This window comes from Eschrichtius robustus, chromosome 6, assembly GCF_028021215.1.
Source record: "Eschrichtius robustus isolate mEscRob2 chromosome 6, mEscRob2.pri, whole genome shotgun sequence".
NCBI classification, from domain to species: Eukaryota; Metazoa; Chordata; class Mammalia; order Artiodactyla; family Eschrichtiidae; genus Eschrichtius; species Eschrichtius robustus.
Genome location: NC_090829.1, coordinates 74,819,141 through 74,833,605, shown reverse-complemented (window position 1 = coordinate 74,833,605; position 14,465 = coordinate 74,819,141). Strand labels below are relative to the sequence as shown.

Here is a 14,465-nt window from a genome sequence, read left to right as displayed (position 1 = left end):
GAATTAAAGTAAAATCCTCATCTTTGACCAAGATGGAATAACACGGATCAGACTTACCCTCCTGACTGAAACAACAGAAAAATGGACAAAATATACAAAATGGTTTTGAAGACACCAGACATCAAGATGCAAAGATCAGTGATACCTAGGAGATAGGAAACAAAGGAGGTCAGCCCTGTGGTTGAGTTTCCAGGCTACAGAAGAGGGAAGGGAACCAGTTGGACCCCAAAGGACTCTCTGAGTTGAAGAGATGGAGCTGAGACTCTGGGGAAACTCAGGTGGCCAGAATTCACAGAACAGAGCATCAGAGAAGAGAGAGCACCACAGAAGTCTGTAAAAGATCCCCCTTGAGTAATACGCTGAGTACTGGTCATCACATGAATGTATGGAAACTACCCAAGGCTGGGGAAAAGAACCACCCAAAAGGATTAGATATAGCAGTGCCTGGTGCTCACAGGGCTGGGAAAAGGGCCTGTTCCCACTAGCCAGACTGGAAAAGCTAGGCACTGGGTAGAATACACAGGTGGGGAGCTTCCCTGGTGGCGCAGTGGTTAAGAATCCGCCTGCCAATGCAGGGGACACGGGTTCGAGCCCTGGTCCGGGAAGATCCCACATGCTGTGGAGCAACTAAGCCTGTGCGCCACAACTACTGAGCCTGCGCTCTAGAGCCCGCGAGCCACAATCACTGAGCCTGTGTGCCACAACTACTGAGCCTGCATGCCTAGAGCCCGTGCCCTGCAACAAGAGAAGCCACCGCCATGAGAAGCCCGTGCACCACAACGAAGAGTAGTCCCCGCTCCCTGCAACTAGAGAAAGCCCGCGTGCAGCAATGAAGACCCAACACAGCCAAAAATAAATAAACAAAAAATAAATAAATTTATTAAAAAAAAAAAAAAGAATACACAGGTGGGTCTTGCCTCAGCAGTGTGGAATTATTAGCCCCAGACTGAGCATGGCTCTGGTCTCACCTAACAAATCTTAAAAATGAAATCCAAAAGGATCAAACTATTTCCCAGTCATTTAACTGGATTTCAGAACAAAGCTCAAGAATATTTATAGGAATACAAAAATACCCAGCAACCAACAAAGTAAAATGGATTGTCTGGCATCCAATAAAAAATTACCAGAGGGCTTCTGGTGCAGTGGTTGAGAACCCGCCTGCCAATGCAGGGGGCACGGGTTTGAGCCCTGGTCCGGGAAGATCCCACATGCCGCGGAACAACTAAGCCCGTGCGCCACAACTACTGAGCCTGTGCTCTAGAGCCCGCGTGCCACAACTACTGAAGCCTGCGCACCTAGAGCCTGTGCTCCACAACAAGAGAAGCCACTGCAACGAGAAGCCTGTGCACCGCAACGAAGAGTAGCCCCCGCTCGCTGCAACTAGAGAGAAGCCCACGCACAGCAACAAAGACCCAACACAGCCCCCCCAAAAAAAAAAAAATTACCAGAAAAAAAAAAAGCAAGAAACTATGATCCATAACGAGGAGAAAAAGCAATCAATCAAAACCAACCCAGAACTGACACAGATGTTAGAATTAGTAGACAAAGACACTAAAACAATTATAACTATGTTTTTAAAAGACTATCATTGAACTTTTAGAATAAAGACTACACTATATGAAATGAAAAAAAATAAAGTGAATGGAATTTAAGTCAGATTAGACAGTGCAGAAGAAAAAGTGGGTGAAACTGAAGACACAGTAATAGTACCATTACTATAGTAATACTAGACTACCCAAAATGAAACACAAAGGAAAAAAGATTCTTTTTTAAATGAACAAAGCATCAGTGTGCAGTGGGACAATTTCAAGTGGCCTAATATATGTGTAATTAGAGTTCCCAAGAAGAGTTGGGAACAGAAAAAAAACATGAAGAAACAATGACTGAAATTTTCCCAAATTTGACAAAAACTAAGAGTCCACAGATTCAAGAAGCTCAATGACTTCAAACACAAGACACATGAAGAAAACTACACCATCGCACATCATAATCAAATTGCTCAAAATCAGGGATAACATCTCAAAAAGTAGCTGGGAGGGCAAGGGAGACATGCTACATACAGGGAACAAAGATGACAACAGATTTCTTGCAGAAACAATGCAAATGAGAGGACAGTGGCACAACATCATTAAAACTAATGACTTAGAATTCTATTCCAATGGAAATACCTTTTTAAAATGAAGGCTAAATAAACTTTCTAAATATACAAAAGCTGAAAGAATTCAACACCAGCAGACCTGCACTATAATAAATGTTAAAGGAAGTCCTTCAGACAGAAGAAAAATAATACATATAGAAATATGGATCTATGCACAGAAATGAACAGCACTAGAATGGCAACTACATGGGTAAATAGTTAACAAAATTGTTTTACTATATTTAAATTACTTTAAAAGATAAACTGACTGTTTAAACAAAAATTATACCAATGTAGTGCGGGGTTTATAACATGTATAATTTTGATAATAATTGCATAAAGGAAGGGAAAAATGAAAATATTTTAAGGTTCTTACATCACTTGAAGGCAGACTATGATAAATTAAAGATGTATATTATGAATCCTGTAGACATTACAAGAAAAATATCCTCATAAACATAGATGCAAAAATTCTTAACAAATTCTTTAGCAAATGGAATCCAGCAATATACATAGAGAATTATAACCATGACCCAATGGAGCTTGTCTCAGGAATACGAGGTTGATTTAGCATTTGAAGACAGAATCAATGTAATTCAACACATTAACTAAAAAAGAAAATCCTATCATCATTTTGATAAACACAGAAAAAACATCTGACAAAATCCAACATCCATTTCTATTAAAAATCTCTGTAAAATAGGAACAGAAGGGAGCTTCTTCAACCTGATAAAGATCATATATGAAAAACTTACAGCTAAATCATGCATAGTGGTGAAATACTGAATGTTTTCCCCTGAAGATCAGGAGCAAGATACCTAATCTTCTATTCAACATTATATCAGAGGATTAGCCAGTGCAATCAGGCAAGAAAAAGAAATAATAGACATAAAGACCAGAAAGGAAGAAGTAAAACTGTCTATATTAGCAGATGACATGACAGTCTATGTATAAAATCCAATGGAAGCTACAAAAAAGCTACTAGAACAACCTGTTTAGCAAGGTGGGAGGGTATAATATACAAAAGTCAATTTTATTTATATATACTAACAACAAACAGCTGGAAATTGAAATTTAAAAAACATCACCATCTTATAGCAACGTTATTGGCAATAGCAAAAAGGTAGTAGCAACCATTGATAGATGAATAAACAAAATCTGGTATATTCATACAATGGATTACTATTCAGCCTTAAAAAAAAAAAAAGAAGGGAATTCTGACACACGCTAGAACATGGATGAACCTTGAATATATTACGGTAAGTGAAAAAAGCTAGTCACAAAAGGACAAATACTGTATGATTCTACTCCCATGAGGTATTTAGAGTAGTCAAATTCGTAGAGACAGAAAGTAGAATGTGATTGCCAGAGGTGGGAGGAGACAGGGGAATACAGAGATTGTTTAATAGGTACAGAGTTTCAGTTTTGCAAGATAAGAAAAAGTTCTGGAGATGGATGATAGTGATGGTTGTGCAACAAGGTGAAAGTACCTAACTCTACTGAACTATACACTTAAAAATGGTTAAAATGGTAAATTTTATGTTGTGTATATTTTACCACAATTAAGGCAGGTAAATTTTTTTAACAAAAAACTGAATTCCATTAAAAATACCATTTACAATAGCATCAAAAATATGCAATACTTAAGGATATATTGTAAACTACAAAACACTGGTGAAATTCTTAAAAATCTAAATAAATACAGAGATACACATTGTTCATGAGTCAGGTTCAATATTGCTAAGATAGCAATTCCCCCCAAACTGATCTGTAGATTCAATGCAATCCCAGCAGGCTATTTTGTAGAAATTTACAAATTGTTCTAAAATGGGTATGGAAGTGCAACAAACCTAGAATAACTAAAGCAATTTTGAAAAGGAAGAACAAAGTTTAAGATCTTTCCTTGGTTTCAAGGCTTACTATAAAATCTACAGTGATCAAGATAATGTGGTCCTGGGATAAAGACAGACAAGTTAGATCAATGGAACAAAACAAAGTCCACAATTGGATCTACACACAAACAACCGATTTTTGATAAAGGTGCAAAGGCAACTCCACAGAGAAGCAAGTCTATTCAAAAAATTTTGCTGAACAATTGGATCCCCATATGCAAAAAACTGAACTTCCATTCATACCTTGCACCATATACTAACCTAAGAGTTAACCCCAAATTGATTGTAGACCTAAATGTAAAACCCATAACTATAAAAGTTATAGGAGAAAACCATCATGCTTTGGGTTAGGCAGAGAGTTCTTAAACACCAAAAGCACAATCCATAAAAGAACAAGCTGGTAAACTGGAGTTCATTAAAAGTTAAAACTTCTTCTCTTCAAAAGACACTGTTAGGAGAATTAACGTGCAAGCCAGAGCCTGGAAGAAAATATTTGCAAATCACATATCCCATAAAAGGCTTGAATCCAGAATATAAAAGAACTCCCAAAACTTAGTACGAAAAAAAACCCCCACACAATTAAAAAATGGGTAAACAATTTGAACAGACACATCCCCAAAGATATACAGATGGCAAATAAGATGAAAAGATGCTCAACATTAGTCATTAGAGTAATGCAAATTAAAACCAGAATGCGATACCATTACAGACCTATTAGTATGTCTAAATTTAAAGAGACTGATCATACCAAGTGCTGACAAAGTAGTGAACAAACTAGAACTTTCATACACAGCTGGTGGGTACATAAAATGGTACAACCACTTTGGAAAACAGTCTGGCGGTTTGTTAAAAATTAAATGTACACCTACCATATGATCCAACTATTCTAGTCCTAAGGATTTACCCAAGAAAAATAAAAGCATGTGTCCATACAAAGACTTACACATATGTTCATAGCAGTTTTACTTTTAATAACCAAAAACTGAAAACAACCCATCAGGAGGTAAATGGATAAACAGACTGTGGTATACTACTCAGCAACAAAAAGGAATAAGCAATTGATACCCACAAAAACATGGATGAATCTCAAAATAATTATGCTGAGTGAAAAAAGCCAGGCAAAAAAAAAAAAAAGAGCACATACTGTATGATTCCATTTACATAAATTTTAGGTAATGTGAACTAATGTAGAGTGACAGAAAGCAGACTATTGTTACCTGGGGAAGGGGGATGGCAAAGGAGGGGTGGGATGGAGGGATTACAAAGGGGCACAAAAAACTTTTGGGGGTTTGGGAATAATGGGTATGTTCATTATCCTGATTGTGGTGGTGGTTTCACAGGTATACACATATGTTAAAACTTACTAAATTATGTTTTAAATATGTTCCATTTACCATATGTCATTATACCTCAATAAAGCTATTATTAAAAACAAACACTTCATCTTCCAGGATAAAGCACAGGGCAGGGGGATAATTGTGGGCTCAGGGGCTAGAGGAAAAGGTCTGGGAGCGCTGACCCCTCCTGCCTAATGTCCACTGGCCATGGCTCCTGGGAAGGTGGACGCTAGGCTGGCAAAGAAGGGTCTGAGCCCTCTGCACTCAGGACACTGTAGGGAAAACCAGGGCCCGCCTCACAGACGAGGAACTGAAGCCCCGAAATGTTACCCTAGTTACACACTAGTTACACAGCTAGTAACACTAGTTACACAGCTAGTAAAACCAGATCTGCCAAAGTCCTCTTTCTCTTCGTCTACCACAAATTCAAGAATCAACCTGAAATAGGGTGAAGGTGTATGCTTATGTGCATGTGTTTAGAACAGTTCTCTCCATTGAAGCCAGAGCGCAAGAAAAAGTCTGGCCATCCCAGAAGAGCCAGACACCTTGGACACAGCAGCTGAACTTCCGGTGCATGAGTGTTTGGGGTGGCAGGATGACAGGCAGGCATGGGACGAAGTTGACAGTCAAGTCTGGGTTTGCATGGGGAGCAGGCTAACTGGCTCCTCCAGCAGAGTCCCAGCAGCTGCCTGCTTAGGACGCGACCACCGCTCCCCCTGCCCCAACAGAAAAGGACTATCTCCACCCAGTCCGGTTGGGACAGGGGTCTGGGGGCCATCTGACTAAGAGCCACTCCTTGGGGTGGGGCAGAGATGGGTCTTGGCTAAGGCCCCGAGACAGGCAGCAACTCTGTACCCACTCCCACCCGAGGACTAGAGAAGCAAGCACCCAGACAGCGCCAGCTAAGAGGTGAACATCCCTAGGCAGATGAGGCCCGCAAGTGGCCAACCAAGCCCCTATGGGGCAGGAATGAATAGGCCTGGCACCCAGGCCATGAGGAAGTCAACAGGAAGCCAAATTTAGCCCCCACCTCTGCAAGCCCCACCTCTAAGCTGGGCTGAGAGCTGGCCCTGGCTGGTACAGAACCCATGATGCCACAGCTGCCCATCTGTCCACCTCCATGGGGTGGGGCTGAGGTCTGGGCCACAGAGGATGCCCAGAGTCCAACAGTGCAGATACCCTCTCCTATCCCACACTTTCAGGTTGGGGTCCTGAGAGCCCACACGGAGACAGAAGTCCTCACCAGCTCTCCACCCTTCTGCCCACTATTTATCCTTGGCTCTGGGCCCTCAGTATTAATCAAATGTGACAAGAAGGTGTGGCGGGAGCAGGCCAGGCTCGTGCCCAAGTTAACGGCTGCCACACTCACATCTCAGCTCACGTGGCCAAGAGGGTTACAAGATAAGGTCCTGTCAATGCAATGCTGCCCCTTCCCTTTTTTGGAACGTGTTTTGAGGACGTGAGGCAGCCTGTGCTGATTGCACCAACCCAGCTATAGCATGGAGATACCCCTATCTCCACCGGTAAACGGGTGGTGCGGGGGTGGAGGAGTGGAGAGGTGACTACTTCCTCTGCAACCTCAGCCCGGGCCTACCCCCCTCTCCCTTCTGCCCAGGCTTGGCAGCCACCCAGACAGTCTCACCGCCAGTCTAGACTCTAAGAAAATGTCCCATCACTCCAGTTGGCATATACAGTACTGGGGGGAGGAGTCCTGTCTCGCTGTTGAACACTGCACTGCTTCATTCCTCTCCAGGTTTAAACACAGGGGAATGAAAAAAAGCAGTTTGGAGACCACGCTCTCCTGAGATAACTGCAGCCCCCTCCTTCCAAACACACCAATTCCAGCTGAGAACAGAATTGGGCTTCCTTACCTGCTGCCTTCCACTGGCTCTCTGCAGACAAAGCTTCTATGATGTCCCGGCTGAGGTGGCAGAAAAGGACCCAGCAGGACACTGCCTGCTATCGGGCAGTGGTTTCCAACGCTCCCAGGTTCACGGCGCTCTTCTGCCCCCCACTCCCCAAACCCCTACATCCCGCGCTCACCACGGCCCCGGCCCGGCCCGATGCTGGTGCTGAGCAGCCGGCCTGTGAGTTACCACCTCCTCCTCCGCCTGCGCCTCCGGATCCTGTGTCTCTCCAGGGGCCCCTCTCCCTCCTGGGACCCTTTCCCGTCCAGGTATGTTTCCTGGACAGCCCGCACCACCTGCCCTTCCTGCACCCCGGGTAGCCAATTTGCTTCCTGCACCCCCAGGCGCCCCTCTCCCTCAGGCCCCTGGGGCCCCACTGGCCGGGCCCTCCCCACCAGTTCGAGTCTCTTGCGGCGTGCCGGGGCCGCTCCCAGGACCTCTGCCTCCCCTCTGAGGTGCCCGCAGCTCTCCCAGTACTGCTCCCCCAGCTCCTCGGAACTTTCGAACTCGTCTCTTCTCTCCCAGAGGCCGTCCCCGAGCTCGGACAGCTGCTCGGGCTGCTGTAGCAGCCTGCGTGGGCTCCCCTCCCCCTGCTCCTGCACCCCGGTGCGAGCCTCCCCCCGCTCCTGCACTGCGGAGCTGCCTCCCCCTTTCTCCTGGTGCTGCTTGCGGGGCCCCAGCCCCTCTTCCTGCACCACAGGCCAGCCCGCGGAGCCGGTCCACGGCGGCGGGCGCCTCCAGTCCGCGCCGTTCGCAGACCCCCACACCACCCCCAGGCTAGGCTCGCGGCCCCGGCCGCCCCGCTCCTGCACCCCCGGGCCCACCCCGCCCTCCTCCTGCACGGCCGGACCCACGCCCCCCTGCTCCTCCACGCCGAGCTTCAGCCCGCGGAGCTGCTGCGGGCCCCAGCTGAGAACCCCGATCCGCTGCGGCTGCTGCTCCTGCAGCGCTGGGCAGAGCCCGCCGCGCTCCTCCTGCGCTCCCGGCCTAGGGCCCCCAGCCGGCACTGCCCAACGCACTCTCCTGCCCCCCAGAGGCCGCGCGGTCCCGCCCCTCCAGATGGTGCTGCCCTCGCCGCCCGCTCACACCGGCCCCTACCCGGCTCCTTCCGCCCCGTCCCCCGGGGGAGGGGGCTGCGGGGTCGCGTCCCCTCCCACTCCGTCCCCACGTCCCGGTCCCGGCCCCCAGCCCTAGCTCCTGGGCGTCGACGTCCGCCCGCCGGGCGCCGCGCCCTGCGCCAGCCCCCGCAGGTGCTGCAGCCCCGCGCCCCAGCCCAAGAACCAACAGCGCCTGCCCTCCCGCCGGGGGTTCCTGGAGCCAGCCTGCGCCTGCGCCGCCCCAGGGGGGCGGAGCCTGGCCGGATTGGCCCGCCACCTTAAGGGGCCATGTACCACTTACTTCTTCTCCTTCCTCTTCAGAGCACTTACTGCTCCCCCTTCTTCGTCCCGCCAGAAGCCCTGCTTGCGCCTTCCTGTGGAGCCAAAGGGAGAAGAGGTGAAGCAGAAGGTAGGGAGTTCACACTGAGACGGTGTAGTCAACAGGACCCAACGGAGGAGCGCTGAAATAGGAATCTCGAATTCTAAGTAGCAGTTCAGCTGCTCCTGACTTGTGAGTGTAAAAAAACTGAGGTGTGGCCTCAGTTGCTTCGTTTCTAAAATGAAGAGGAAGTTGGACTGGAAAGTTTCCAAGGTCCCAATCCAGTGAGTGTTTGACTGCAGAGAGGGACTCTAGTCCTAATCTTTCAGCAGCAGCCCAGAGATCTATGAACCTGGGCTGCCTCCACCCTTTCCCTGGGGCCAAGGGAGAGCTGGGCTCAGGCCTGTGACACTTCCTGTTGGGAATACAGGCAGAAAGAGCCCCGGGCAAAGGGGGCCTTCCTCCCTCTTGCACTGCTCCCTCTTGGGTCTGTACCCTGAAAGGAGGAGAAAATTCAGAGCTCCTTGTCCCAGTGATAGTGCAACCTGCAGACCCAGATCCTAGCACAGCTGGAGGCGGCCTTGGGCTGCCCAGCTTAGAACCCAAAAGCTAGGGCAAGTTGGCCCTGTTTCTGACTGTACCTCATCTATAAGATGCGTTTAATAATAAAACAACTCCAGACAGAACTGTCCCAAGGATCAGACATCAGAGAACTGTGTAAGGGTGACTCCTTCTGCACTCCTATTTTCCAGCATTGGGCCCAAGGGCTCTGGCCTGAGGACAGTAGGACAATGAGAAGGGGGCGGGTTCTAGACAGCTATGGGGGAGTTGGACTGGGTGGATTTGGATCATGGCGTCTTGCCCTGTGAGGTGAGCAGGGCAACTTTCTACTAAATCATTCGATAACAGTGTGTGTAAGGGGGTTGCCCTTCACCATGCAACCAGGGCCACTGAGCAGGAAGTTGAATGCACCCCACCTGGGCCGAGACAGGGTCTAGGGCAGGCAGTACTCCACAGGTGATAGAACTGAGGCTCTACACGATTAAGTAACAGCTGGTAGTAGTGAAGCCAGAATTCAAATCCACTTTTCTCACTCCCAAGTCTGCTCTGAACCAATAAGGCACAACAAAGCAACACCATACCCAGGAGCTTTGGGAAGCATCAGGTCTTAAAGTAGAAGATAGATGGGCCCCTGGGCTGGACAGCTGGTGATTGTCAAGTGGAGCAAAACTGAAGTTTTGTCCTCAGCCAGACAAGAATGACGCCCGTTTCCCTTCCTCCATTAATATGGACGGAATGAACTAGCAGTGGGGAATTTGTTGCAACAAAAATAGAAATGAAGTTTTTCCTCTCCTGAGAACAAGGAAAGTAAAGGGAACAGTGAACAGGCTAGAGAAGAAACAAACGGGACGGAAAGAGTTAATCACTCCTAGCTTTATTTTAACTGTTGCTAATCTGTAGTGTCTGTAACTGGATTTGTCCTTCACAAAGCTAACCTATTACTCCCTGACACTATGTGAATTACATCCTGCATGGTAATACCCCCTAACTCTATGTAAATTACATCATGCACCTACATACCCTGCACTCCCTTGTAACAAATCACCCCTTGTAGCCTTTTGCATTTCAGAAAGAAAGATAAACCAGAGACAAACAGGCTCAACTACCGGGCTGCTGGACCCAGTTACCCGGCTGCCTGACACCAGCTGTGACTGTTTTGAAATAATGCAAGAAGAATGCAAGACCTTCACAATTTTGATCCTTATCATATACCCTGGACTGTGAGCCCCACCTATAAGATCTTGTCTGATTCCCCGGGAAGGGGGGGCACAGTTCTTGAGGTGCTAGCCTGCTGTGTTTTCCCCTTTGCCAGGCAAAGATTAAAGCCATTTTTCTTGTTCCTCCAAAACTCTGTATTTCTGTTTGGCATTGGTGCACAGAGAGCCAAGATTTTTGGCATCAGTCTGACCAGATTTTGGGGATCAATAGATGCAAACAACTGATTTGGAGCAAGTTTCTCTGCTGGTAAATCAAGCTCTAAATCAAACAAGGCAAGGGGTCAAAGCACCTACATGCTGGATTTTTCTGCTGGGTGATTCTCTTAGGGGAGCCCAGCTCCCCATTCTCCCATCTCCCTTCCAGTTGCTCTCAAGAGCCAAACCCATGCCTCCGACACCCCTAGTGCAGGGTTATCTGGAGCTTTAGGCTCACAGAAAAGAGGTCTCCTGCTCCCTTCCCCCATCCTTCCATCTCAACTCCTGGACTGTCCCCACCACCACATTGAGCACTGGGGCTGTGATGGAAGTTGTCTTGGAGCATGTCTCCTTCTCTGCATTGTGTTTGACTCTGGTACTGGTAGCTGGGGAGACTGCTCTCTCCCAAGGGGACTGACAGCACAATAGAGGAAATGAGACACAGGCTAGAAACACAAGGCTTAGGAGATTCAGGAGGCTGTGGGGATAACCCCAACCCTCCAACGTGCCTGTGCCAGTCTCTTCCCTGATCTGAAACTTGAAAAGAGCTGTCCACAGCAGAGTGATTCTGCAGGGAGAAGGGCTTGTCAGGTCTAGTTCTAAGCAGAGGCAGCCCAAGCTGCTTGAGGGAGGCTTGTGGCAGTGCCTTGAAGAATCTCCACTGTGAGATGGTTGCATGTGTGGGGTAAGCAGGAGGGCAAGGAAGGCAGCGGCAGGTGGTGAAGGCAGCCTGGCTCATACCTGTAAGCAGGTGCTCGGCCAAGAGTGTTGATGCTGCAGAGTGACTGGGCTGAAGGCTTTTTGGGTTCTGTTTTGTTTTTAAAAATAGAGCAATGTTTTTTAAACTACTCTTGCAAACTATTAGCTGGAGGTGAACTGAATTTAGTGAGTTTTAACTGGCTTTTTTTTTTTTTTTTGGCTGTGTTGGGTCTTCGTTGCTGCATGCGGGCTTTCTCTAGTTGCAGTGAACAGGCTTCTCATTGTGGTGGCTTCTCTTGTTGCGGAGCATGGGCTCTAGGCACGTGGGCTTCAGTAGTTGTGGCACATGGGCTCAGTAGTTGTGGCTTGTGGGCTCTAGAGCACAGGCTCAGTAGTTGTGGTGCATGGGCTTAGTTGCTCCGTGGCATGTGGGATCTTCCCAGACTGGGCTCGAACCCATGTCCCCTGCATTAGCAGGCGGATTCTTTATCACTGCGCCACCAGGGAAGTCCCTTAACTGGCTTTTTTTTTTTAATGGAAGAGGACAGTAATAGAAAATATCAGAATATAATTTTCTGAACTTTTCATTGAAGTATAACATGCATCCAGAGAAGTGCAAAGACTTGGGCATTTTACAAAGTGAATATCCCCAGCACCGAGATCAAGAAACACTATAATCAGGATCCAGAAGTCCCCCCAAATGTAAGTTTTAAAAGAAACTATAATCTTCAAGCATGTCCTTCATATTTATGATTTACTTTTAACTTTCTGACAACCCTCCCTGGCCTCCGCCCACCAACATAAACTCCACAATGACAGGAAGTTTTGTCTGGGGACAAGACTGCCACAGGCACCTAGAACAATGCCGAGTATACAGTAGGTGCCAGCAATATCTATTGAATGGATGAGAGTGCATCACAGATAGTATAACCGAGCAGGACCCTATGGGGCCTTCCCAGGACAGACCCTACCCCCCACCATGTCCTCTGCCTCCCTCTTGTCTGTAGAAAAACTTTAGCCTCCTAGGCTTCCCCAACTTCCAAAGAATAAATTTAATCAGAGAAGTAAGAAAATGCAGAAAGAAAGGAAAACAGCCAAGCAAGACAGAATAATAATAGTTTAGTCATTAAACAAAGTCAAGGACTGTTAGTTCCTCCTCAAGGGCTATAGATAATATACTGGGCCATATCCTTTGAGCTGTTTGACAGCTACTAAAACCCCCACGAGGTGGAAGAAGTTAACTGCATGCTGCCCACAAGCACGTAGACCCCAGACCAGTTGGAATCAGGAGGTTGATGATGTTGATTCCCAATTACTCACCAACAGCCAATCAGAAGAATGTCCACGAGCTGATCATCCACCCCTCTCTCTCACCCTGTCTTTAAAAACCTTTCCCTGAAAGCCATCAGGGAGTTGGGTCTTTGGAGCACTAGCAGTCTGGACTCCTTGCTTGGTGCCCTGCAATAAACGCTGCACTTTCCTTCACCACAATCCGGTGTCAGCAGATTGGCTTTACTGTGCCCGAGTGAATGGACTGAAGTTTGGTTTGGTAACAATAGTAAAGGTATGGTTTCATTATATATACACAGGTGTGCTCTACATCTTGATATAAAATGTGTTTCTTTCTGCAGATCAGAGGCAAAGACTTCTGAAGCCCAGTGCTCCAACTTGAGAAAGCTGTGGAGGCTGTGGTTCAGGCCCAGGGAATGAGCGTGGATGAAGTAGAATAGTATGCTGACTAGACCAGTGCTTCTCAAACTGCAGTGTGCCACTGAATGACCCAGGCGTCTGGTTGAAAGGCAGGTTCTGATTCAGCAAGCTGGGAAGGGGATGCTGCGATTCTACATTTCTGTCAATCTCCTACACTTGGTTAGCAAGGCCTTGAACCCAGAGATTCTCAATAATGCTGTACATAAGAATCACATGGGAAGCTTTTAAAAACACTGCTGCCCAGGTCCCACCCCAGAGCAATTCAGTTGGAATCTCTGGGGTGGGGCTCAGCATCCATAGGTTTTAAAAACTCCCCTGGTGATTCCAGTGTGCAACCAGAAACAGTGGGTGCTGGTTCCCTGGAGTACCCCCAGTGCCTGAGCTGAGGTGGGAGGGAAGTGAGGTGTGGGATCAGGTCTGGTGTCTGAGCAAATGATCCAGTATCACAAAGGGCAAGAGATTTCTTAGTCAGGAATGGACCATTTGCTCCTTAGTGGAGGTGAAGGGAGGGATTTCTGAAGGAATTCTTTGGCGTGGGACTATCTGCTAACCCAGGTCACGTCCTCCCAGGACCAAGAACAGACCCGTGCCTTCACCTTATCAAGCAAGTCAGAGCTCCCCAGAGCTGCTCCGGGGGCTGGGCTCACATGCCCCCAAGCAGTTCAGACATTTTCAGAACCTTACTAGGGCAGTGGGAGGAGGTGCTGCCAGCTGCTCCCACACCCTGCCCCCTCTGCCCTGCTAGAGAAAGAGCCAGATGAGTCCAGAGATTACAAACCCTGGATCAACATGGACTATTCAGGATGAAGCGCCATGGTCCTGGGTTCTGACGCCCTCTGGTGGACACCTAGAGTTGAAGTTGGTAACCAACAAACAGACTACCGCGTCCAGGTACTCTTTTTTATTTATTTATTTTTTAAACGTTTAATACAATTTTTAAAGGTTACTTTCCATTTACAGTTATTACAAAATATTGGTTGTATTCCCTGTGTTGTACAGTACACCCTTGAACCTATCTTACACCCAATAGTTTGTACCTCCCATTCCCGCACCCCTACACCACCCCCCACTGGTAATTAGTTTGTTCTCTATATCTGAAAGTCTGCTTTTTTGTTTTATTCATTAGATTTTTGTATTTTTTAGATTCCACATATAAGTGATATCATACAGCATTTGTCTTTCTCTGTCTGATTTATGTCACTTAGCATAATGCCCTCCAAGTCCATCCACGTTGCTGCACATGGCAAAATTTTGTTCTCTTTTATGGGTGAGTAGTATTCCATTGCGTGTGTGTGTGTGTGTGTGTGTGTGTGTGTGTGTGTATTACAGCTTCCTTATCCATTCATCTGGGTTTTTTTGGTTGTTTTTGCCTCAGAAAATTTATAATTTATTTC

General features: G+C 47.1%; 2 protein-coding genes across 2 annotated transcripts in view; one reads left to right on the top strand and one right to left on the bottom strand.

The window, feature by feature from the left end:
* TNK2 (tyrosine kinase non receptor 2) overlaps window positions 1–7,867 on the bottom strand; it is a 41,859-nt gene extending 33,992 nt beyond the window's left edge. The window contains exon 1 of the mRNA XM_068546543.1: window positions 7,238–7,867. The gene's annotated coding sequence lies outside the window, so the exon portion shown is untranslated. The remainder of the gene's footprint in view (window positions 1–7,237) is intronic.
* An 822-nt stretch (window positions 7,868–8,689) lies between these two features.
* Window positions 8,690–14,465, top strand: part of LOC137765903 (uncharacterized) — a 50,444-nt gene continuing 44,668 nt past the window's right edge. The window contains exons 1-4 of the mRNA XM_068545657.1: window positions 8,690–8,779; window positions 11,955–12,063; window positions 12,993–13,962; window positions 14,277–14,338. Of these exons, the coding sequence (XP_068401758.1) occupies window positions 13,829–13,962; window positions 14,277–14,338 (196 nt within the window). The 5' untranslated portion in view covers window positions 8,690–8,779; window positions 11,955–12,063; window positions 12,993–13,828. The remainder of the gene's footprint in view (window positions 8,780–11,954; window positions 12,064–12,992; window positions 13,963–14,276; window positions 14,339–14,465) is intronic.